The sequence below is a fragment of the Cololabis saira genome, chromosome 2, assembly GCF_033807715.1.
Source record: "Cololabis saira isolate AMF1-May2022 chromosome 2, fColSai1.1, whole genome shotgun sequence".
In the NCBI taxonomy this organism is placed as follows: domain Eukaryota; kingdom Metazoa; phylum Chordata; class Actinopteri; order Beloniformes; family Belonidae; genus Cololabis; species Cololabis saira.
In genome coordinates this window covers 3,159,029-3,182,916 of record NC_084588.1, presented here as the reverse complement: position 1 = coordinate 3,182,916, position 23,888 = coordinate 3,159,029, and the positions used below count along the sequence as shown (strand labels likewise).

The 23,888-nt window shown below is 45.2% G+C and overlaps 2 protein-coding genes across 2 annotated transcripts; one reads left to right on the top strand and one right to left on the bottom strand.

Moving 5' to 3' along the window:
* The first annotated feature begins 307 nt into the window (after positions 1-307).
* On the top strand, positions 308-8,112 carry LOC133419225 (low choriolytic enzyme-like). The gene is made up of 10 exons (XM_061708273.1): positions 308-395; positions 1,007-1,037; positions 1,302-1,367; positions 1,891-2,043; positions 4,211-4,328; positions 4,421-4,599; positions 5,173-5,254; positions 6,192-6,316; positions 7,477-7,549; positions 7,931-8,112. The coding sequence occupies exons 1-9, from the start codon at positions 336-338 to the stop codon at positions 7,545-7,547; spliced, it is 885 nt and encodes a 294-aa protein (XP_061564257.1). The 5' UTR covers positions 308-335; the 3' UTR covers positions 7,548-7,549; positions 7,931-8,112.
* A 4,248-nt stretch (positions 8,113-12,360) lies between these two features.
* mesd (mesoderm development LRP chaperone) lies at positions 12,361-21,962 on the bottom strand. The gene is made up of 3 exons (XM_061708262.1): positions 21,801-21,962; positions 17,039-17,271; positions 12,361-13,500 (listed from the first exon to the last, which is right to left on the bottom strand). The coding sequence occupies exons 1-3, from the start codon at positions 21,933-21,935 to the stop codon at positions 13,284-13,286; spliced, it is 585 nt and encodes a 194-aa protein (XP_061564246.1). The 5' UTR covers positions 21,936-21,962; the 3' UTR covers positions 12,361-13,283.
* Positions 21,963-23,888: the final 1,926 nt, after the last annotated feature.

The window sequence follows — 23,888 nt, the reverse complement described above, 5'->3', positions numbered from 1 at the left end:
AAGTTTTATTGTATTTATTCTACAGATAAATGGAAGACTGTTAGTAGCAAAACTGCAAAAGTGATAAACGCTGCACTCAGATTGAAACGCTGTAGTAAATAACACTGTGATGAATCTCATCCTCAGCAGTAACGGTGGACAGTTTAGTAAAGTCCGAATTCAAAAAGTGTACTGAGAATTCAGAGCACTCCCTCTTTTAAGTAATAACTGCCACTTCCAGTCGAGTTTTGCCATATTAGGATGAAACCCAGCTGGCGTTGCACCTATATAAGTCTGAGCACTTGTGTTTCCTCTCAGCGTTGTGTTGGCGTTCTCCTGCTGTTCCAGCATCAGTCATGATCCTCCTGGTCGTCCTCGTCGGGCTCCTCTGCTCTGCCCACACTGCCACCTCTCAGGTTTGAAAAGATTCCTCTGCTGACGTGATTGGATGTGACTGCAGGGACTCATCCCTGCAGAGGACGTGTCCTATTATAGGACTGTCTCAGAAAATTAGAATATTGTGATAAAGTTCTTTATTTTCTGTAATGCAATTAAAAAAACAAAAATGTCATACATTCTGGATTCATTACAAATCAACTGAAATATTGCAAGCCTTTTATTATTTTAATATTGCTGCTCATGGCTTACAGTTTAAGATTAAGATTACCAGAATATTCTAATTTTTGGAGATAGGATATTTGAGTTTTCTTAAACTGTAATCCATGATCAGCAATATTAAAATAATAAAAGGGTTGCAATATTTCAGTTGATTTGTAATGAATCCAGAATGTATGACATTTTTGTTTTTGTAATTGCATTACAGAAAATCACAATATTCGAATTTTCTGAGACAGTCCTGTACTGTTAAAGTTGACCCTGGTGGATCTAATATGCAGGGACTTCTTTCATTTATTTAGAAAAAAACTAAACAAGAGATGTTATTATTCAATGATAACAATTCAAAGAAAAGAGAAACATAACAGCAAGAGTTTTTAAAGCCGTAGTTAAGCCGCTCTCTTTATTACAGGGCTCCACCGAAACGACAGATGAAACCTCCGGTAAGACATTTTTCTTTTTACAGTTTGTTTATCATTATATGGAATATTATTAAACAATGTGATTACTGCTTTATTATGCTTTTTATTGAGCTATTCATAAGTAAAATGTCCAATGAATCCCTGCTAATTCACTTGTTGCACAAATATTTGAATAAATCTAATCTTTCGAATGTATTCTAATTATTATCTTAATTATAATTGTTTTACTTTCAACTCTCTTTTTCCCCTAACAATGCGTGCTACCCACACGCTGCTGTTACCCAGGCAACGACTTTGAAGATGATGACTTCAGCATCTCCACCCTCCTGGAAAAGGCCAACGCCAACATCAGTGCGTCTGCGTGGTTTTGGACTGACGTGTTAAAACCCCTTAGAGAGACGAGTACGGAAGAGTATTAGGGCCATGCAGGAGAAAAAAGATTTGAGAGGGAAAGATTTTCTTTTCATTATGCACTTCGAGATAAAAGTCCAAATGTCGAGATTAATGTTGAAATACAATTTCAAGAATAAAGTCGAAATTTTGTGAATAAAGTCAAAATTTCACCTTTTTTCTCAACATTTCAACTTTTTTCTCGAAATTGTACTTCAACATTAATCTCGACATTTTGACTTTTTTCCTCAACATTTCGACTTTTTTCTTGAAGTGCAGAATGAAAAAAAAAAATCTTCCTCCTCTAAAATATTCTTTTTATTTTTCTCCTGCCTGGCCCTAATACTCTTCCGTAGATGACAGATGAAGTAGCTCCTGTTTTGTAAATGAGAACAAAACAAACCAATTCAAACCTGAGATGATGTGTTTGTAGGACGCCACATTCACACATAAAAGGTGGCATTTGCCTGGTTATCTTGTGCAGGCCGGAGCTTGGACGAGCCTCTGGTGATGTTTGGGGACATAGCGGTGCCATCGGGCCTCCAGAACGCTGATCCCTGCACAGCACGAGGCTGCAAGTGGCCCAAAAGCACCAATGGCAAAGTCTACGTGCCCTACCGCATCTCCAACCAGTACTGTAAGTCCCAGCAAGGCTTTGTCTTCCGTTTCTTTGTAAAAGAACATCACTTATGGTTCAATTATGGGATGTTCAACTCATCTTGTGACGAAAGAAGCACGGAGTAGAATCTAAACGATTGCTCCAAAGCAACATCCAGACTACTGCTGTGTCCATCAGGCACATGTTTCGACTCACAACTCCCATCGTTTCAGGTGCAGGTGTTGTACACTGTAATGGGAAATTTTGGTATAACATATATATTTTGTCTTGTATGCTTTAAGACTGACTAATGCACAAATCCTGTTTTCAAGTGAACATTCCTATGCTGCCGAGGTCAAGCTCCTTTGACACAGTGCCTGTGGAATTTCTCACTATCAGGTGGTGGAGCCAGGCTGGTAGTCAGGGTGACATTGTTTTGTCTTTTGTTCCCACCCTGGCTGAAATATAAGACAGGATGTCTAAAAACATCTTCAGCTCACTCACACACTGACTGCTTTTTGTAATCAGTTGTACTGTGTGACTCCATTCATGAATGCTCTCTTTTACATACACTGTAGGGACGCAGATGCAGGGTATCAGAGTCTTTAATAGTAATTCAGGTTTATTTCCAAGGCAGAGAAAAAAAAATCAGGCTATGAAATATTAACTATGATGTGCTTCTTTCAATTCAATTCAATTTTATTTGTATAGCGTCTAATACAACAGATGTTGTCTCTAGGCGCTTTCCAGAGACCCAGAACATGAACATAAACATAAACCTCCGAGCAATTATTACATAAACAATGGCGGGTAAAAACTCCCCTAGTGGGAGAAAAACCTTAAGCCAAACAGTGGCAAGAAAAAAGGGGGGCCAGCACAAGAAACTACAGGAACGATGGAGACAACAATGATGGCTATGGATTCTTTTAATAAATAAAAATGGAAATGGAGAATAGAGGAAGGGAAGAGGAGAGGAGAAGAAGGGTGAGAGGCACCGCCCAGCGGATCATGTCGGTCCCCCCTGCAGCATATCTACCATGAAGCTATGTTTGAGACTAACTATTATAGTCTTGTTCTATAGCTGCAACTATGACTACTGACGCTAACACACTAGAGTTTACACTAACTAGAGGTTTACTAACACTGACTAGAGGTTTACTAAACACTAACTATAGGATTTACTAAACAGAACGGTTTTAAGTTTAGTTTTCGGTGACCCTTTCTTTTACAGTACAGTAATAACCAGGTAATACCATGGTAATTACACTGTAATTACCTAGCAGTACCTTGTATAATGTAATTTCAGAGTAATTACATGGTAAATTGACTGGTAGTTGCCAATATTAACCTAGTAAATACCTGTAATTTCCCTCATAGTTCCCATCTAATGTCTTTCTAATTACCTAGTAATGTTTAGTTTAAACAACCAGGTATTTACCATGTTATTACATGGTAAATACACATAATTACATGGTACAAGAAAATACGTAATAATTACCTAGTACTTACTGGGTAAATTACCCGGTAGTTACCATGTAATTACCTTGTAAATACAAGGTACTACTAGGTAATTACAGTGTAATTACCATGGTATTACCTGGTTATTACTGTACTGTAAAAGAAAGGGTTACCTAGTTTTCTTCACAAAGAAGCAGGGTTAATTAATACCAAAAAATAAAAATCACTCCAATAAGGGTGGAAAAAGACTACATGGAACATAAACAGAAAATCACTCTAGCTTCAGAGGAAAAAGGAACAAAAAAGAAAATAGAAACAACAAAAAATCTCTCACTTGGAGGAAACTGACAAGAACTATGGCAATGACTGTGATCCCAAACTGTGAAGAACGGCTGGGATGAAGCACATGAACCGAGACGAACACACTGGCACAAGACCAAGGGAGACGCAGATTATATGAACACATGAGGGTAATGAGGAGCAGGGGAACACAATAGAGAATCAGGGAAGACAATCAGATCCGTGACACATGAGGAAGGGAAAGTGACCTGAAACGAGAGGAGAGTTACTTCTTTCAAAATAAAACAGGACATGACAAAGACAAAAGAGCCAAGACAAGACAACCCCACCACGGTGTGACACACACTGTGGTGCAGAGTTGCTCCAGGTGCCTCCCTGCGTTCGTCTCAAATCCAGACACATCTGCTTCATAGTCTAATGATTATTATTATTATTACCTTACTGTTAGCCCGAAGAGAAAAAGCCGTCATCGTCCGCGGCCTGAGGTCATTCGCAGCATCTACCTGCATCCGCTTCACCCCCCGTCGCCGGCAGAGGAACTTTGTGGACATCCAGTCTCGCTCTGGGTGAGGAAAAGTACACAAATAAAAGCATCCTATGACCTAAGCACTCATTTTTCTGCCACAGGTATGAGGTGTTAACCGCTCACCTCTTTCAGGTGTTACTCATACATTGGACGTCGCCGCCGTGGTCAGGTGGTGTCGCTGAATCGCCGGGGGTGTATCTACCATCAGATCGTCCAGCACGAGATGCTCCACGCGCTGGGCTTTCTCCACGAGCAGTCCCGCTCCGACAGGGACCGTCACGTTCGCATCCAACTGCGGAATGTGATTCCTAGTGGGTCACACTGCCTTACAGTCGCACGGTTGGGAAAAGCTCTTTGGTAGTAGAGGGGGGTGGTAGTCTAGTGGCTACAGAGGTTCAAGCCCTGGAATGGCAACCAAGATGAACCACCTTGGGCCCCTGAGCAAGGCCATAACCCTAATTGCTCCATGGTGTGTGTCTCAGATGAAAGTCGCTTTGGATAAAAGCGTCTGCCAAATGACAGTGGTAGTGGTAGTAGCCTTGCTTTGGACTTGCTCGGATTGGTTATTGATCACTGCATTTGGTAATGTGTCTTTTGCCTTCTCGCAAATAGCTGTTGCTGATATATGTGCCTTAGTCTTCCCATGCTCAAAAACCTTTTTCCTTAAGGCCCTTTTTTGTTTTGTTGTGTCTGTCGCAGAGGACGTAACAGACCCTGAGACCCATTCCTTAGCCAGTTTCATGCCCGCAGTTTTTTCTGGACCCAATGATCCGACCTTTTTACATATTTCACAGCCCAAACCTGTCTTGTCCATCGTAAGCCACGGGTAATAGCCTCTTTTAGCTTTTAGCCTTGCTGACTGAGTGCTGTGCATCTCTCTGCAGGAATGAAGCGTAACTTCCGGAAGATTGCGACGAGGAACCTTGGCACACCCTATGATTACGGCTCTATCATGCACTATGGAAGGTAACGCCGAGCTCTCGCCTAGCGTTGTCCTGCAAAATAACTCAAAACAAAAATAAAACGCACACTGACAATGTTTAAAAAGGGTTTTTGTATCCTAATCCTCTCAACATGCCTTGTTACAATCTAAGTGACTGAAATGAACTGAATCAAACTGAATTATAAATACATTTTTCCCTTAGTAAGGATTAAGTGGTTGACCTCAGTTGCAACCAGGGGCTTGAACCTGGGTCCTCCAGACTCCATCCCCCTTTGTAATCACTAGGCTACCACTCCCTTCAATTGAATTAAATCAAACTGAATTGGAGGGGCCTTCTATTAGGGGCTGTCCGGTCTCTGTATGATCGGAGCAGGAGTTTGGTTCTCATTGCCGGCAGTAAGTCAGACTTGTTCCCGGTGCATGTTGGACTCCGGCAGGGCTGCCCTTTGTCACCGGTCCTGTTCATAATTTTTATGGACAGGATTTCTAGGCGCAGCCAGGGGCCGGAGGGGTTCCGGTTTGGGAACCACAGGATTTCGTTTCTGCTTTTTGCACATGGTGTTGTTCTGTTGGCTTCATCGGACCGGGACCTTCAGCATGTGCTGGGGCGGTTTGCGGCCGAGTGCGACGCGGCAGGGATGAGAATCAGCACCTCCAAAACCGAGGCCATGGTTCTCCACCGGGAAAGGGTGGCGTGCCTTCTCCGGGTGGGTGGAGAAGTCCTGCCTCAGGTGGAGGAGTTCAAGTATCTCCGGATCTTGTTCACGAGTGAGGGAACGATGGAGCGGGAGATTGACAGAAAGATCGGTGCAGCGTCCGCAGTTATGTGGTCGATGTACCGCTTCTCTCCAACTCTGTTTTCGGATGATCACACAAAGAATTAGCAGCCTTGTTTCAGCATTATATCTCGTTTCTGAAGCCCAGAAACACATCAAACTAAGCTATTCATCTATGACACAGGTACGCCTTCTCTAAAAACCGGAAGCCGACCATCGTGCCCATTCCCAACGCGAATGTGGCCATAGGCAGAGCCACCCGCATGAGTCGCATGGACATCCTGAGGGTGAATCGCCTTTATAAATGCAGTATGTATTGCTTTTAATAACTTTTAAGTTTTTTCAGGACTGGTGAGATGCTGGACTCTAAACTACATCCACAGACAATAAATGCCTCTCCTTCACAGCTGCTTCCTTCCACTACCTTCCTCACTCACTTGTCCTTTTCTCATGAATCTGTACCTTTCATGAAGCACTTTATTTCTTAATTGATCCAAAGTTTTTGGTGACATAATCAAAAGAAAAAGAAGCCTTTAGAGCAAGTTTTCAAAGCCTCCTTGTCCAGTTTCCTCGCTAAAACTCATGATGTGGTGGGGGGAGATCAACAGCTGTTAAAATGGAAATATTAATATTAAGCCAGCTGCGAGAAAGAAACTAAGGACGACTACGCCTCTTTTGTAATGTATGTGTAGATGCAGAAGGACTACGCCTCTTTTGTAATGTATGTGTAGATGCAGAAGGACTACGCCTCTTTTGTAATGTGTGCCTTCTGTTGAAGAATAATATAAAATCCAGTTCAGAAGTCCGCTGTGGTGTAGTGGGTTTTATTCAGAAAGCCGGCGGTGAGCAGACCGACACAGATCGGGTCTGGGTTGGTGTGCTGACCCAGAGTGGTCGGAATCATGACTTTTTATACAGTAAGTTCAAAGCACAAAAGGCAGGAATAAACAAGCCAAGTGAGAGACGAAAAGCAATTTACAGTCAGATGTGATCTGTGGCCAAATGCTGTTATTGGGCATTTGGCATGACTGTCACTAAGTTGTAAACTACCCCATAGGGTGTTCTCGTGATTCAAGTCCGTGGCCAAATGAGGTGGTATTAACATATCAGTCAGTCAGGAACTTAGTCATATGGCATTCCCGTGGTTCAAGTCTGTGTTGAAGCCAGTTCAAAGGTGTTGGCTCTGCAGGGGGTAGGAAGCTGGAGTTTCACGTCAGCCACGGTGTCACAATGCCTCATCACTTCTCTAGGAGAACTGGCACCTATGTATCTGTCATGCGGGGGGTGCGCACCAGTTAAGATAAACTTTAATAATCTCGAGCTCACTGGTGTTGTAGTTTTGTTAAGGATCAGTACTTCACTTTGTGCAATTTATAAAATTTCCACAACACCTCCAACTCCTTTGCAAATATTTTGCAGTCTCATGTACAATGAAGCAATTTCCTCACGATAGTTTCTTTTTTATTCAGAAACTGCAGGAACAAATTCACCCTTCGATAAGGTGATACCTGGGCCAAGAAAGCAGTTCCTAGAGGAGTGAAAGTAAGTTAGCATGTGATTTTTCTATCTTGACACCGCTAGAAATGTTGTTTCTGCAGATACGTACTGTTTCGTCAATGACAATTAGTCACTGACACAATTTCATATCTAAATGATGCAGTCAGGATTCACATATTTAGGCTTTTATGACAAATATAATTTTATGACTAGTATGATCTGGTTGCAGATACTGTGGAAGTTTAAGATGAATCTACCGCTTGCCAATCAGAGAACTGTTTGTTGAATAGCTGTATATTTTTCAGTCATTTTGTAGCTTCTGAAAGTCTCTAACTTAAGACTGCAAATGCGTCTGGCTTTTTTAATGCCAGTTCTTGTTCGGTTGCATGCTCTTCCCTTCTTTAACACTGTCTTTGTTCCTGACAGGAGATCCAGAGGAAACGAACAGTGATGCAGCTCTTTACTTGATTGCAAACCCAGAGCATCCCCCGCTTGCCGAATACACTGGGATCAAATTGTTCTAAATTTACTGTTATGCTGATCTCATGAGAATTGAGTGCTGAGCATTACAACATGCATTTAAATGAAAAATTCCTTGCTAGCTTGATGCAGTACTTGATTGAATAAAAACATTCATTCTTCTACACCTCCAATGTCCTTTTTTGCATTTGTTACCATAAGATACCATAAAAATCTAGCTGATGCCCGCCCTGGTCCCGGAGCAGGGTGGCCATCAGCTCGCTGTGTTGGCGGCTTAAATGCCCGCGGACCGACCCACCCCTGCACCCCGTCTGAGGTTCGCCGCGGCAGCGCTGGTGGCGCCGCAGCTTAGAGGCCGCGAGGCAGAAGCTGCGGGCCGCCAGGCGACGGCTCCTGGGACGGCGGGGCCAACGGAGCGACCCATCCCTGCACCCCGTCTGAGGTTCGCCGCGGTAGCGCTGGCGGCGCTGCAGCCGACCGGCCGTGAGGCAGTCGCTGTGGGCCGCCAGGCGACGGCTCCTGGGACGGAGGCGGAGACGGAGGCGGAAGCAGAGTTGGCGGGGGAGGTGTGCGGCAGGGTGGAGAGGTTGATGGGACACGCACCTGTGTCCCATCCGCCTGAGTGGCTGGTTCTCTCCACCCTGCCTGTCGGCTGTGAAGCTGTTGGAGAGGCTGCTGAAGCACGTGTGTCCTCGGTGTTGGTAAATAAAGGGTTCTGCACAAAACTCTGTGTCCTCTCTATCCTGTCGGTCGGCCTTGCTACAACGTGTTTTTCATAATAGGTCCCCTTTAAGATTTGGATTTACTATAATAATAATAAGAATTAAAGCTGCAAGCAGCGATGAACGGGCCCTCGCACCCTTGTGCACGTTCAGGCTGCAGTGGAAGCTTGTATGACTTGCATGTAGATTCTTCAGGCCTGGACATTTAGCGGATGACACCAGCCACGACTCTCTATATCAAACCATTCAAAAGTTATAGAAGAAAGTAGGAACTATCAAATATGGACCAATCAGATGAAGAGGAGAGGTGCGCTTTTTGGCGTCTAGCGTCGCCACGGTAACGCTTTTGACTGAGAAAAGTAATGCGCATCGTCGCAGGATGGAGACGTTTTGATGTATAACACACCTGGGTGCACGTTACGGTTCGGGCCGCATTAACTGAGAAATGGCATAAATTTCGCTAAAATTACACGATTAATTCAAAATGGACGACTTTCTGTTCGGTTTCGGCCATGGCGCCAAGAGACTTTTCTTTAAGTTGATACAGGTGTGTACCCATTTTCGTGCATGTACATCAAACCGTATTGTGGGGCTTGAGGCACAAATTTTTCGAGGGGGCGCTGTTGAGCCATTTTGCCACGCCCATTAATGCAAACCATGAAATATCTAATTTTGCGTTTTGCAAATTCTGCGTTTCCATGCATCAATAACCCTTTTAAAACAGAATTTTAGCAATAACCCGAATTTGCACGGCCATGTAAACACCAACCCTTTGAATAACCCGAATTTGCTCATATTGGGGTTTTTAAAAACCCCAATATGAGCCCTGGGTTACTCCTTTTAAAACTCGAATATTCGGTCATGTATAACCTAACGGAATATCCCCATCAAACGGAACAGGAATTTGTTTTCTGCTCATGTTCTGTTCACAAGGAATCCTGGTCTTTTTAGTCCAGGAAGTTCTTCTAAACACGGAGAAACCAAGACCAGGAGGAGACTAATCACTTCATAAATGTAATGAAGGATATGAACATTTCTGCATTTGTAGACGGTAGAAAGTACCGGGATAGAAGATTTACAAGAGCGAAAAGTTGCGCGAAGCAGCATTTGTTTTGAGGAGGAAGAAGAAGCAGAAATGACGAGAATTGTGTCAGGATGTTCTCCGTGCGTCGCTGGTTTGATCCAGATATCCCGAATGATTAATTACCATGTAAACGGAATATTCCGAATGTTTCAGTAACCGGAATATTAGCAATAACACGAATTTTGACTGCATGTAAACGTAGTCATTGACATTTTTCATCAAAAGAGAATGTGCTTAACTGTCATAATGCATTTGTAATGCAAATTACAAAGTAAAATGGACACTGCCTTTAATCCGTCTGTTTGTCATGTTTTCTGCTTAAAAATTTGTATAAGTCCTTTTTCTGGGACAACATGGCCCACCCATTTTTGTCCTGGCCCACCCAAAACAATATTTCTGCCTACGCCACTGGTGAGCAGTCAACACTGGATTAACAGCAGTCTGCTCTTAGCTACACTTCATCCTGGGATTCCTCCAGACCAACCCACAACCAGTAAACTCACAACAAAAACTAGTATCTTTAAAATATGAATGATTATGTTTGTTAGATTGATAGCTGGTCATTATTGCCACTATTATTATACCTGATGAGGTTCATAAATACAAGATACAATTGTATACAATTAATACAACTGTTTTTGTTATAGCTGTAATGTTTTAACCTGGAGGTCAGTAGAAATGAACTCACTGTTGACTCCAGACCCTAGTGGTCAGAGGAGGAATTGCAGATCCATATCCAGGCTTTAGGCCCACTCCCAATCCCTCTCTAGTCCTACTTTTCAGCCCTATCCCTAAATTTTGCGCGTTCCCGTGAGGGTAGTGGTGTCCCAAGTCCTCTCTAGGGGGAGTGTGGAAAACGAGGGTTAGGGGGCATCAATCTGGCGGGTTCTGTGCAAGGGTTTTCAGATGCTGACTAGCTGAACTAGGGCCAGAACATTTTCCCAGAATGCTTTTCGTCGTCATTTGCAGACTGAATCAAAAAAAAAAAAAATGTGGCAGACATTTCTTATTTTTTAGTGAATAAAATCAATATTTTGAGTTAGTTTCTGCATAAAAATGCGTTTTGATTACATTTCTAGCGAGAAATATATATTTTACTTTCATAATATTCACTCAGTGAATGTACATAATCACTCGCTTGTTGTTGTTGCGAAGTCTTTTTCAAACCTCGCCAGAATAATGGCTGATTTATGGTTCCGCGTTACACCAACGCAGAGCCTACGGTGTAGGTTACGCGGCGACGCGTGCCGCTTGCCGTACCCTACGTCGTAGGCTCTGCGTCGATTTAACGCAGAACCATAAATCAACTCCCGAGCCGGCAGGCAGTTTTGATCCCAACATTTTCGGAGCAAATTTCTTAACAGGCAACTACAACTGTAAGATTTAATCAATTAAACCAACATTTATTTTCCTAAATGATTTATTTCAGCCAGCGGTAATTCTCCACAGAGCTGCAGGTTTCTCCCCGGGACGACGGCGCAGGTTGACCCGGCCGTGAGCTGCTGCTGCTCCGGGCCGGCGGCTCTTCTCCGAAAACATCGGTTCAAATTTCTTAACAGGCGTTATTTGGATAAACTGAGCCCAGGTTGGGGATCTTAGCGGTTACTTTTACGCCTGAAAAAATATTAAAACTTAATAAAGTGGCATATTAACAGCGCTTCAGCTGAAATGAAAACAGCTTTTAGCTCTGGGATTCCTGATATGGTGTGACGTATGTGCAAACGTAACTACGCAGTCGCTTACGTACCCAAACGTAAACCACGCAGTGACGTAGCACGCAAAATTTATTTTTATTATAATTAATATAATTAATTATTGGGACAGGGCCCTGGGAAGATATCAAGTGCCCTAAAATCTGTGGCTTCTTTTTTAGGGCTAGTGGTAGTGAGGGAGGGCTAGTGGTAGAAAGTAGGGGGTGTATTGGGATTGGCCCTTAGTTGTCAATAGAGGAACTACAACTTTTCTAAGTCATTCCATGTCATTTTAAGATGTGCACGATTGATAATGCAGTAAAAATACGTTTTTAAGAGCAGTAATACCATAACTGTCAAGAAATGACTTTCTTCCTCCATAAGCATTTTTTTCCATCAGCCGATGGGTCCTATAAACGTCAATCATAGATTAAGCCCTGCCCTGCAGTTTCCCCATGTGGGGTCAGCCGCCCCCTTAGACCAGATTCACTCAAAAGGGAAGGGCATTGTCAATATGATAACGTCTAAGTAACATGTCTTGATTTATTTAGGAAGGCAGACAATAACAGCAAAGTGAGCGGGGGCATAGGTGCTATATTCTGCAGAATATGGAACATTTAACAAAAATATTCATTAAATAAATCACCTTTATTGTGGATCAAATATTGTAGGTGTGGCCCTAGGACAGTGTGGTGGGTTGCAATAACCCAGTTCATAACATTTAAGCCAGTGTAAACACATTTTGTAACTTTTCGGACACGGGCGGGCTACAACTCACATTATCAATATCTCCTGAAGTAAAAATCCGGACCAGCAACCCAGATGAAGCACCTTGGTTCATCCAGAGGATCAAGATTCAGAACTCAAATCAAAGCTGTCTCATTGATATCAAAGTGTTTATTTCAGTATTCAGTGAAAAATAACAAGTTTGGCATGAGGTGTAAGGTGCTCTTTTTACACCATACACTAACTGGAAGATCCAGTCAGTGGTTCTGTGCCTGTATCGGAACGAAACTGCATCCGGATCCAACTAGTCCCTGAAGGACGCTGAGCAGAGTACCTTCTAGAACGAGGAGCATTGGTTGGTTTCCATGGGGATCTTGGTCGAGATGTGACCAGACAAGTTCACACGGTCAAAGACCCATGGGTTCAAGAAGTACCGGGTTAGGGGCAGAGGGGAACCGGGTTGGGGCAGAGGGGAACCGGGTTGGGGCAGAGGGAGGAGGGGAACCGGGTTGGGGCAGAGGGGAACCGGGTTGGGGCAGAGGGGAACCGGGTTGAGGCAGAGGGGAACCGGGTTGAGGCAGAGGGGAACCGGGTTGGGGCAGAGGGGAACCGGGTTGGGGCAGAGGGGAACCGGGTTGGGGCAGAGGGGAACCGGGTTGGGGCAGAGGGGAACCGGGTTGGGGCAGAGGGGAACCGGGTTGAGGCAGAGGGGAACCGGGTTGAGGCAGAGGGGAACCGGGTTGGGGCAGAGGGAGGAGGGGAACCGGGTTGGGGCAGAGGGAGGAGGGGAACCGGGTTGGGGCAGAGGGGAACCGGGTTGGGGCAGAGGGGAACCGGGTTGGGGCAGAGGGGAACCGGGTTGGGGCAGAGGGGAACCGGGTTGGGGCAGAGGGGAACCGGGTTGGGGCAGAGGGAGCAGGGGAACAGAGTTCCAGGTGAAGGGGGGTAGAAGGTGGTCATGAAGCATGACTTGAAACTGCTGCATCATCCGAAGATCTTCTACAGACGAGTTTCATCCCAGCACAAACTCCCCCAGATCTGGAGCTGGTCAGAGGTGTTTCAGACCACCAGCTCCCTCACAGTTCAGACTTCAACTTTTTGCTCTTCTTGCCGCTGCCTTCTTTCTGTTGCTTGTATTTCGGGTCGTCCTTGTTTGCGCCCTTCCCCGGAAACACCTGTCCCTCCACGGTGACGTCTGCACACCGCTCCTGAGCCACCAGGAAGTCCTTGACCTCCCAGGCCATGCTACCGTCCCGCAGCATGAAGATCACCCTGTTGGAGCCCACCACGAACCTGCAAGTACAAACCAGGTGTCAGGACTGCACATCAACGTGGCCAAGATTTACCTTCCTATCTTCAACAAAGTTGGATATTCTGGTTCTTAAGTGAGGGAAGGTTCTGGGACTGCTGGAAGGGCCTCCTTCCAAAAAGACCTGAGGCATCTCCCCCCATGCTAGCTGATCGGCAGACATCCAAAAGTTCAAACCACTCGGCCCAGAGTCCAGAGGAAGTCATTTCAGGTGCTTGTATGCGTGACCTTGTTTATTCTGTCACTACTCTGAGACCATGACCACAGGTGGATGTTAAAACTCAAGGCTTGGTGAGCAAGATATGGCATAAGACGTTTTTTCCAGAGCTCCTGCAAAACCTGCAACATTTACATTAAAAAACAGCATTAACCTAATGACAAGGGGCAGAGTCCCTACCGGGACAGGTAGGGGACAGCAGCAGATCTGATCTGCTGTAACTAAGCTGCCGACGGATCCAGTAGTAGTCAGTCCTTGTTTTTATATCTTTACTACCATGCTGCTAATGGGGAAATGAGGAAAAAGCTTGTTTTTATTCATTGTTCTTGCTTTTTTTTCATACTGTACCAATAATGAAATGAGGTTCCGGGATAGATGCGATTTTTGCCTAGGGTATGTGCAATGGCGTTCACTGCTGCTCGGTTTCTTACTAATTTTATTGAGGTATTGAGTCTGATATCTGTTGCTGTCTGTATGTTGTATGTGTTTTTATACGCTATGCATGTATTTGATGCCTAAAGCAAATTTCCAAAGTGGACATTAAAGTATAACTCAACTCAACAACCAGGTGACAAACGGAAGAGAACATCATGAGGACGTAAACAACTGGACAACTCATACAAAATCAACCCGAATGGTTGAAAAACTGCAAAAATATAAGTATGGAAGCGATGCTAATGCTGCTCGACCTGCTCGGAGCATGAGACGGCTGCAACAGGCAACACGGACCGACCGACACATGTTGGGAATAATGTCCCGAACATGAGTAATGAAGAAATTAGAGCAGACATGTCTTGACCGAGAGGAGAAATCGCTAAAGCAATAAGAAACAACTCAAAGGTTCACTTGTCGCTCCTGTAGTTTCTTGTGCTGGCCCCCCCTTTTCTTCTCTTTTTTCTCTTTTGTACATGGTGCAGCATCCTCTGCCGGTGGCGAAGAGCATCTCTGAATGCACAACACCGGAACCTGCAGCGTGGGAGTGAGAGGGGCAGGGTAACGGCCCGGGCAGGCGGGGGAGAGGTTTGTCCGTCAAGACTCCTCTCCCTGGCCCTGCCCCTTCTCAACCTTTCACCGACCCTGCACCCCAACCTGGAACTTGCTGATTGGGCCGGAGCTTTGGGAGCTGCGTGCTGGCCTGCGGTCTCCACCCCCGGTCATCCCGTTCCTGCTGTGCTGTTGACGTCCCCGACCCCCAGTCTGGCCTTGGGCAGGAGGGTCCCCCCTTATGATGCTGGTCCAGGTCCAGGTTCCTTCCTCCTAAAGGGGAGTTTTTCTTGCCACTGTTTGGCTTAAGGTTTTTCTCCCCGACCCATTAGACCTGGACAAACCCAACCCCGGCCTCTTAGGATGTTTTCACACCTGTGGTCTGTTTGTTTTGTTCCAATTCAGGGGCTAAATCGATACAGTTGTTTCGTTTCTCGTTTGTGGGGTTTGTGTTTGTGGCAGGGTGGAGGAGCTGCAGCCACTCAGGCTGATCAGGGCACAGGTGGGCCCAATCAGCCTCTCCACTCTGCCAGCCTTCATAAGGCATGGCTGCCCAGCAGCAAGGGCTCCTGAGAAGCTGTGTGAAGGTGCTTCTGCACGTGTTGGCGGTGTTTTATGGTCTAATAAAAGGGTCTGCACGAAACTCCGTGTCTCTCCATCCTTCGGTCGGCCCCGGTAGCACTCGCCCTGCTACATCTGGCGCCCAACGTGGGGCGCGAAGGATGGAGGAGAGAAGCATGGAGCGGGCCCTGGACACGCTCGCCCGGGCTATGGCGGGCATGGCGGCCGCCTTCCGGGACCAGGGCGAGCGGCAGCTGGCCGCCATAGAAGCCCTGGTGGCCGCGGGGCGACCCACCCCTGCACCCCGTCTGAGGGCCGCCGCAGCAACGCGGGAGGAGCTGGCGGCGCCGCAGCTGAGAGGCCGGGAGGCAGAAGCTGCGGGCCGCCAAGCGACGGCTCCCGAGGCGGCGGGACCCGCGGAGCGACCCATCCCTGCACCCCGTCTGAGGTTCGCCGCGGCAGCGCTGGTGGCGCTGCAGCCGACCGGCCGTGAGGCAGTGGCTGCAGGCCGCCAGGCGACGGCTCCCGGGACGGAGGCGGAGTTGGCGGGGAAGGCGGCTTCGGAGGCGCAGCCGCCAGCGACGACGGGTCCCGCGGAGACGGGGCCGGACCTGCGGCCAGAGCAGAGTGTGGAGGAAGAGGCGGTCCTGGAGGCGGACCAGCAGCCCGCGCAGGGCTGCGTCGCGGAGGTGAAGGAGGCAGTCGTGCGCGCACCGGGTGGCCCGAGGCCACCATGGGCCCGGCCCCGAGCGCATCCTCCACGGCGGGCGGGCCGACGCCGGGGGCGACCACCCCGACCGTTCTGCGGCTCAGGCCGACGCCGGGGGCGACCACCCGACCAGGAAGCCCGGAGGGTTCCTCTCCCGCTCCGAGGGGGCGGGGGGGGAGTAGGCTCGGCCGGACGGACCCCGGCTCAAGGTTGGCGTTGGGGGTGTGTGGCAGGGTGGAGGAGCTGCAGCCACTCAGTCTGATTAGGCCACAGGTGGGCCCAATCAGCCTCTCCACTCTGCCAGCCTTCATAAGGCATGGCTGCCCAGCAGCAAGGGCTCCTGAGAAGCTGTGTGAAGGTGCTTCTGCACGTGTTGGCGGTGTTTTATGGTCTAATAAAAGGGTCTGCACGAAACTCTGTGTCTCTCCATCCTTCGGTCGGCCCCGGTAGCACTCGCCCTGCTACAGTGTTCATAAGGCAAACGTCTTTACCGTTTCAAAGCTGATAACAAATGCCATGCGCGAACCAGCTGCTCTCTGATTGGAGTTTCCTCTTCCGCACCCCGGGATAAACAACAAGCCCCTTTCAGCGCAGCGCAGACCGCAATTTCACCGTGCCGCGCTGGGACGACATCTCGGCACGTGCAAGAGGAGGAAGCTGGTGGAGGCTGCGCCGACTCTTCTCCTTGAACCGCACATACACAATGAATGGAGTTGTATCGGTTGCTGTGTCGATTATGTTCTCACTACAAATAAAAAAAATGAACCGCTTTACGTCTGGAATGGAATCGGGCCGAGACCACCTCTCCTAAGAGATCTCGGCTCGCTTGTTTTGTGCTGTTTCAGAGCGCGATTGCTGTGTTCAGATATACCAAACAAACCGATCTTTAGGGGGAAACGCTCCCTGTTCCGGAACAACTGCTCCAAATGGGACAGGTGTGAAAGCACCCTTAGTGTTCTTGGAATATATGTGGAAGGTGTCGGGGGAGAGTGAAGGAGCAGCAGTAGGAATGATTAAGAATGGTGTGCTGAGCTGGTAGTGGGGGATTTACCTCTGGATGTCAAAGTTGGCATTGAAGAGACTGCCTTGCCACAAGCCGGTGACCTCCTCCGTCTCCTTTTCAGTGGGCTCTCCAGACACGGTGGCAAACACCATTAGGGTTCGGCCCTTCTTGGACATCTTCAGCAGCTCCTCAGGTTTGGACGGGTCTACTTTGGAGAAATCGACCGGGGGAGGCGAGCGGCGATGCTCCGGAAGGTCCCCCTCTTCAATGTCATCATCTTCCTGTGAAACAAAACTCGCGAGATGTGACAGCTGGACAGTTTCTGCACACATCACTGATGTTTGTTGTCATGGTGGAAAATCCTCTCGCAGAGTGATGGAGAAAAACTAGTTCATGCATTTGTATCTTCTAGACTAGATTTTTGTAATGGGTTATTAGCAGGATGTCCAAGTAATTTGCTGAATAGGCTCCAGCTGATCCAAAATGCAGCAGCGCGAGTGCAGGAATCAGCAGGAGAGACCACGTCTCTCCAGTGTTAGCGTCGCTCCATTGGTCCCCGTAAAATTCAGAATCCAATTTAAAATTGTATTACTTGCGTATAAAGCCCAAAACGGCTTAGCGCCGCATTATTTGCAAGACCTGAAAGGGCCTTATGTTCCTGGCAGAGCTCTCCGCTCCCAGGGTGCAGGTTTACTCGTAGTTCCTAGAGTATCCAAATGTAGATTTGGAGGGCGGACGTTCTGCTATCAGGCACCATTACTATGAAACCAACTTCCAATCAGGGTTAAGGAGGCTGACACCACCTCCACCTTTAAAACTAAACTTAAAACATTTCTGTTTAGTAAAGCCTATAGTTAGTGTTAGTAAACCTCTAGTTAGTATTAGTAAACCTCTAGTTAGTGTTAGTAAACCTCTAGTTAGTGTTAGTAAACCTCTAGTTAGTGTTAGTAAACCTCTAGCTGGTGTTGGTAAATCTCTAGTTAGTGTAAACTCTAGTGTGTTAGAGTCAGTAGTCATAGTTGCAGCTATAGAACAAGACTATAATAGTTAGTCTCAAATATAGCTTTGTGGTAGATATGCTGCTATAGGCCTCTGCTGCAGGCGGGCACCGACATGATCCACTGGGTGGTGCCTCTCACCCTTCTCCTCTCCTCTTCCTCTCTTCTCCATTTCCATTTTTATTATAACTATCTCATAGCTATCATTTTTGTCCATCGTTCCTGTAGTTTTTTGTGCTGGCCCCCCTTTTTTCTCTTTTGTGCATGTTTGCAGGCCGGAGCTTCAGGAGCTGTGTGCTGGCCTGCGGTCCTGGTCCCCACCCCCGGTCATCCCGCTGCTGCTTCCACCTGCCTGCTGTGTGCTGCTGACGTCCCCGACCACCCCAGTCTGGCCTTCGGCAGGAGGGTCCCCCCTTATGATCCAGGTCCTGGTCCAGGTTTCTTCCCTCTTAAAGGAGAGTTTTTCTTGCCACTGTTTGGTTTAACGCTTTTCTCCCGCTAGGGGAGTTTTACCTGCCATTGTTTATGTAATAATTGCTCTGGGGTTTATGTTCATGTTCGGGGTCTCTGGAAAGCTTCTACAAATAATTAGCTGATTTTTTAAAATTTATTAAGACTTTATTCTTAGCTTTAAACTGGATGGTGATTAACATTACACCAGTGTTACTGACAGTGCTGCTGATTGTTTAAAACAGAGAAAATGAGAGAAAAGAACAAGGAGCCAAGTTAGAAACAAAAAAACGACTAATTGGCTTGTCCATTGTCAACTCCTAAGTAGCCTTAGCCCAAGGACTGTACAGGTGGCGCCATGTCAGTGTTAACTCAGTTTAAGGCTGCGTCCCAATTGACCCCCTCGCCCTCGTTTTCTTCACTTCCCCTAACTTTTGGGCGTTCCCGTGAGGGTAGTGGTGTCCCAATTCCTCTTTTCACCTAGGGGGAGGGGGCATAACGAGGGCGAGGGGCTGAGAATATCCCCTTCAAATCGAGGGTTTTCACATGCTGACTTCGCGAGCGAGGGGCTATGAAAATTTCCCAGAATGCTACGTAAACTACGTCGTAGGCTCTGCGTCGATTTCACTCGCCGACCGAGAAACAGGCAGAGTCGTCTCAGATTGTGACCAAGGGAGCAAGCATTTTTTTGTGAGAAATAGAGGGAAATAATCCTGTGACTCTTCAGATTTGTTTTGGATGTTTCTGATATAATAGTTTTCAGTAACCACCAAGTAATCCAGCTGTTATCTGGGTAATTTACACACTTTCAGATAAAGTTGCCCAAGATCACGACAGAATAAAGGGATTTATGGTTCCGCGTTACACCAACGCAGAGCCTACGGCGTAGGTTACGTAACCTTCGCCGTAAGTTCTGCGTAGATGTACGCGGCGACGCGCGCCGTACCCTACGCCGTAGGCTCTGTTGATTTAACGCGGACCCAAGCTCCGGAGCCGGCAGACAGAAATCTCGAAATTTCAGAGCAAATTTCTTAACAGGCGTAGCTACAACTGTTAGATTTCATCTATTAAACCAACATCTTCCTAAATGATTTATTTCAGCCAGCGTAATTCTCAACAAAGCTGCAGGTTTCTCTCCCGGGACGACGGCTCTGGGTTGACCCGGCGGACACGTCTGTCCCCCCGGCTGTGAGCTGCTGCTGCTCCCCGGGGCTCTTCTCATCTCCGAAAACGTCAAATTTCTTAACAGGTGTTATTTGGATAAACTGAGCCCAGGTTGGGGATCTTAACAGTTACTTTTGAGCCTGAAAAAATATTAAAACTTAATAAAGTGCCATATTAACAGCGCTACAGCTGAAATTAAAACAGCTTTTGGCTCTCTGCTTCCTGGTCAGGTTAGGGATGAAAACGAGGGAGAGTAGGAGAATTGGGACAGGCACCTGGGCCAAGTGCCCTAGATTTCAAGTGCCCTAAAATCTCACCCTTCTTTTTTTAGGGGTTAGGGAAGAAAAGAAGGGCGGGTGGAGAAAAGAAGGGCGAGTGAAGTTGAATTGAGATTGGGCCTAAGACTATGTTTACTTCACTATCCCTGCTTGAGGAACCCTAACGACCCACAAAGGTTCATTAATATTCTTCTTTTTAAATAATTTTGCATACATTGTCAATGACCTAATGTAAGCTTTAACACCTTAAACATATTAAGACATTCTGTAACCTGAGACCTGCTAGCCTAACTTTGCATCTTTATTGAAGGTGCTTGGGTAATAAAAGCTAAAATTTTAATCAGTTGTATTTATACAGCGTCTATTACAAAACCAGTGTTCTAGGATCTTTCCAGAGACCAGAACATGACCCCTGATCGATCATTACATAAACAACAGCAGGTAAAAACTCCCCTTTAAGGGGAAAGAAACCTGGACCAGGACCTGGATCATAAGGGGGGCCCTCCTGCTGAAGACCAGCTGGGCAGAGCAGGAAAAGAGAGATAGGAAAGAGAGGATGAAGAACAGCGAGTGGAGAGACACAGATATATTTTCAAAGGTACAAAAGATTGAGATAATTGCTCGGGGGTTTATGTTTATGTTTATGTTCATGTTCATGTTCTGGATCTCTGGAAAGCGTCTAGAGATAACATCTGTTGTATTAGACGCTATATAAATAAAATTGAATTGAAAAGAATAGATATATTAGTATTAATGATCCGTTAACTGGAGAACTAAGAGTTCTATGTACATATGACTGATCCGGGTCTTGATGTCCCTAAGAGATGCCTGAAGTTTAGCTAACAGTTCTATTTCATCTTCATTTTTTTTTTTTTTGCCTTTTTCTCTTACCTTTTATACATGTTTTTATATTTGATGTAGTGTATGTTGTTGTCTTTATACCCTGTGGGACATTTGAGCCTGTAATAAAGTTTATATATATATATAGACAAATACAGCTGCGTATCATCAGCATAGCAATGAACATTGATGCTGTGGTTCTGCATAACTTCCCAACGGCTGCATGTATCAACTGAACAAGATTGGCCCCAGCACTGAACCCTGTGGGACACCGTAGCGGACCCTCGTGTGTTCTAAAGAAACCTCATGAACATAATTGAATCTGTCGGATACAGCCAATCTAAAATGAAAAAAAATGTAAGAATTCCATTAAATTGATCATTTAAAAAAACCTGAATCCTTCAAATAAAGCACAGTTTTGTCTCATTTAAATTTTTAATTATTTCCACTTTGCGTGGGAGGGTGATAGTCAGGTGGCTATGTAATAATTGATCAGGGAGGTAGTCAGGTGGCTATGTAATAATGAATCTAAGAGAATTGGGGTTTTTTCTCTCTCTCTCTCTCTCTCTCTCTCTCTCTCTCTCTCTTTATCGTATAATGTTCACAAAGTGTAATGCATTTATGTCATGGGTCGTGTATTTTGAAGGATCAAATACTCAACATCCCATAGTTTTCTACCTTTGTAGAGCTACAATTTTACTGTTTTACTCCCTAAACCACTTCCTTTCCCCCCAAGTGATCCTTGTCTCTTGCCAGGCCGTCATTGTAAATAAGAATGTTCTTAATGACCTGCCTGGCTAATTAAAGGCGAATGACTGAATGAATATCAAATAAAGTGATAGAATTGTTGTTTTTTTCTCTTTATCGTATAATGTTCACAAAGTGTAATGCATTGATGTCATGGGTAGTGTATTTTTGAAGGATCAAATACTCAACATCCCATATTATCGATTTAGCGTGGCAATCAAACTTCGAAAATCGACTGTGCGCATGCGCAGAACCAGAAAGTAGCATTTCTCTGCAGGTAGCAGAAATGGGCAGAACACCGGCGGTGGAAGCTGCTGCAGAGCGAGCTCTCACCTCCCACTGCTCCAGCAGCCGCGCCATGTCCGCGTCATTGTAGTCCCTGATGTCCTTCTTCTTGGGCTTATCTCCGCTCTCCGCCGCCCAAACGCACAAGAAGAACCAGCAGAGGAACAACTGCAGGCGAGCCATTACTTCCACACGGTCTGCTCTGATTGGCTGTCGGGACTATGGTCGGGACGGGCCGGTCACATGGCCGGTCACATGACCCGGGGGGCGGGGCACAAACGACAGGCTGAGCACAGAATTTCAAAATAAAACCGAAACCGTTTCTCATGTCAAAATCCCTCCAAACGTTTGGACATGCACTGATACAAATATTGTGCTTGATCTACTTTAAAAAATTAAGGCAACTTTTTGCATGGGATTATTATGTAGATCAAGAAAGACTAGTCTATGTATAAACTACTTAACTTTTTGTATGTAAATAATACATTTTGCAAGTACAGTCAGTTTAATTGTGTTAAGTTTACTTTATTTATCAAAATTTTGCAAAAATTAAGTTGACTTTACTTGCAAATGAATTTTGTAAATACTAAAAATTAAGTAGTTTATACAATGACTAGTCTTTCTTGATTTACATAAAAATCTCATGCGAAAAAGTTGCCTTATTTTTTTTAAAGTAGATCAAGCAAGATATTTTTTACTGTTGTGTTCTACTTAAACAAATAAAGCATGTTTAATCTAAACATTGGTCATCTGCCCAATAAATTACAATTGTTGGGAAAGTAAAAGGAAGGAAAGGAAAAGTAAATACAACAAGAGCATTTCTTGTTGTTTGTGTATAAATGAAAAGATTACTGGGATTACATAAATACTGCTGGTTAAGGGAAAAATGCACAATGTCTTGTTTTTTGAACAAATGCAGATTAAGTTCAAAACTAGATGTATTCATGTAAAGCAAAAAACTTCATTTTTAATTGTTAATATCACAGATTTAAATAGGTTATATTTACTAGCACTTAGATTTATTTTTTCAGTGTGTGTATTTGGTAGTCAGGGCCGGCCCAAGCCTCCATGGGGCCCTAAGCAAAATGTGATTTTAGGTCCCTCTATTACTGCCAATAATACTGATTATTGATCATTCACACACCCACTATTAACTTATTTCATGTTCTTCCCTGTCATTACAAATACACTTGTAAAACTAAATGTAAGAACTTTTTGTTGTAGTTAGATTGTAATCCACAGTGATTAAGACCATGGAAGCAGAACAACAGATTAACAAATTTGCAGAAAAATCTTTCAATCTTCCAGCAGTATCTACTCTAACTAGTCTGTTAACATAATATTGTAATAATGTATATATGTAATAATATTAATTATTGTGTTTTTGTACAATAACATACCTTTGATAATGTATGAATCATCACTCACACATAAAATTTTTTATTTTTTTTTATTTTTTTAACTCTTGGGGGCCCCCTAGTGGTCATGGGGCCCTAAACCGCCTCTTAGTTCTCTTATGTCTTGGGCCGGCTCTGTTAGTAGTTCATATTTCTGTTGTGAAACAGGTGGAGTGACAGTGGGCGTGGCCAGGGCTGAATAAAACTACCGTATAACCAGTACTGGAGTTGAGGGGGGATGAGGGGGGATGGCATCCCCCCTGAAATAAAAACGGTCCAAATCACCCCCCCCTGAAATAAAAACGGTCCAAATCACCCCCCCCTGAAATAAAAACGGTCCAAATCACCCCCCCCTGAAATAAAAACGGTCCAAATCATCCCCCCCTGAAATAAAAACTGTCCAAATCATCCCCCCCTGAAATAAAAACGGTCCAAATCATCCCCCCCTGTAAAACTGCCATCCCTCCTTTCCATCCCTTATGTCATTTCATCAATGAATGTGGTTTTACTGCTATTTCAACATTTAGAGTCATCACCAGAAAAATAACACCAGAAAAATAACTTATTTGACAATTTTCACCTGTTTCAAGTAAATTTTCACTTGAAATAAGTAGAAAAATCTGCCAGTGGGACAAGATTTATCTTCTTATTACAAGCAAAAAAATCTTGTTCCACTGGCAGATTTTTCTACTTATTTTAAGTGAAAATCTACTTGAAACAGGTGAAAATTGTTGTTTTT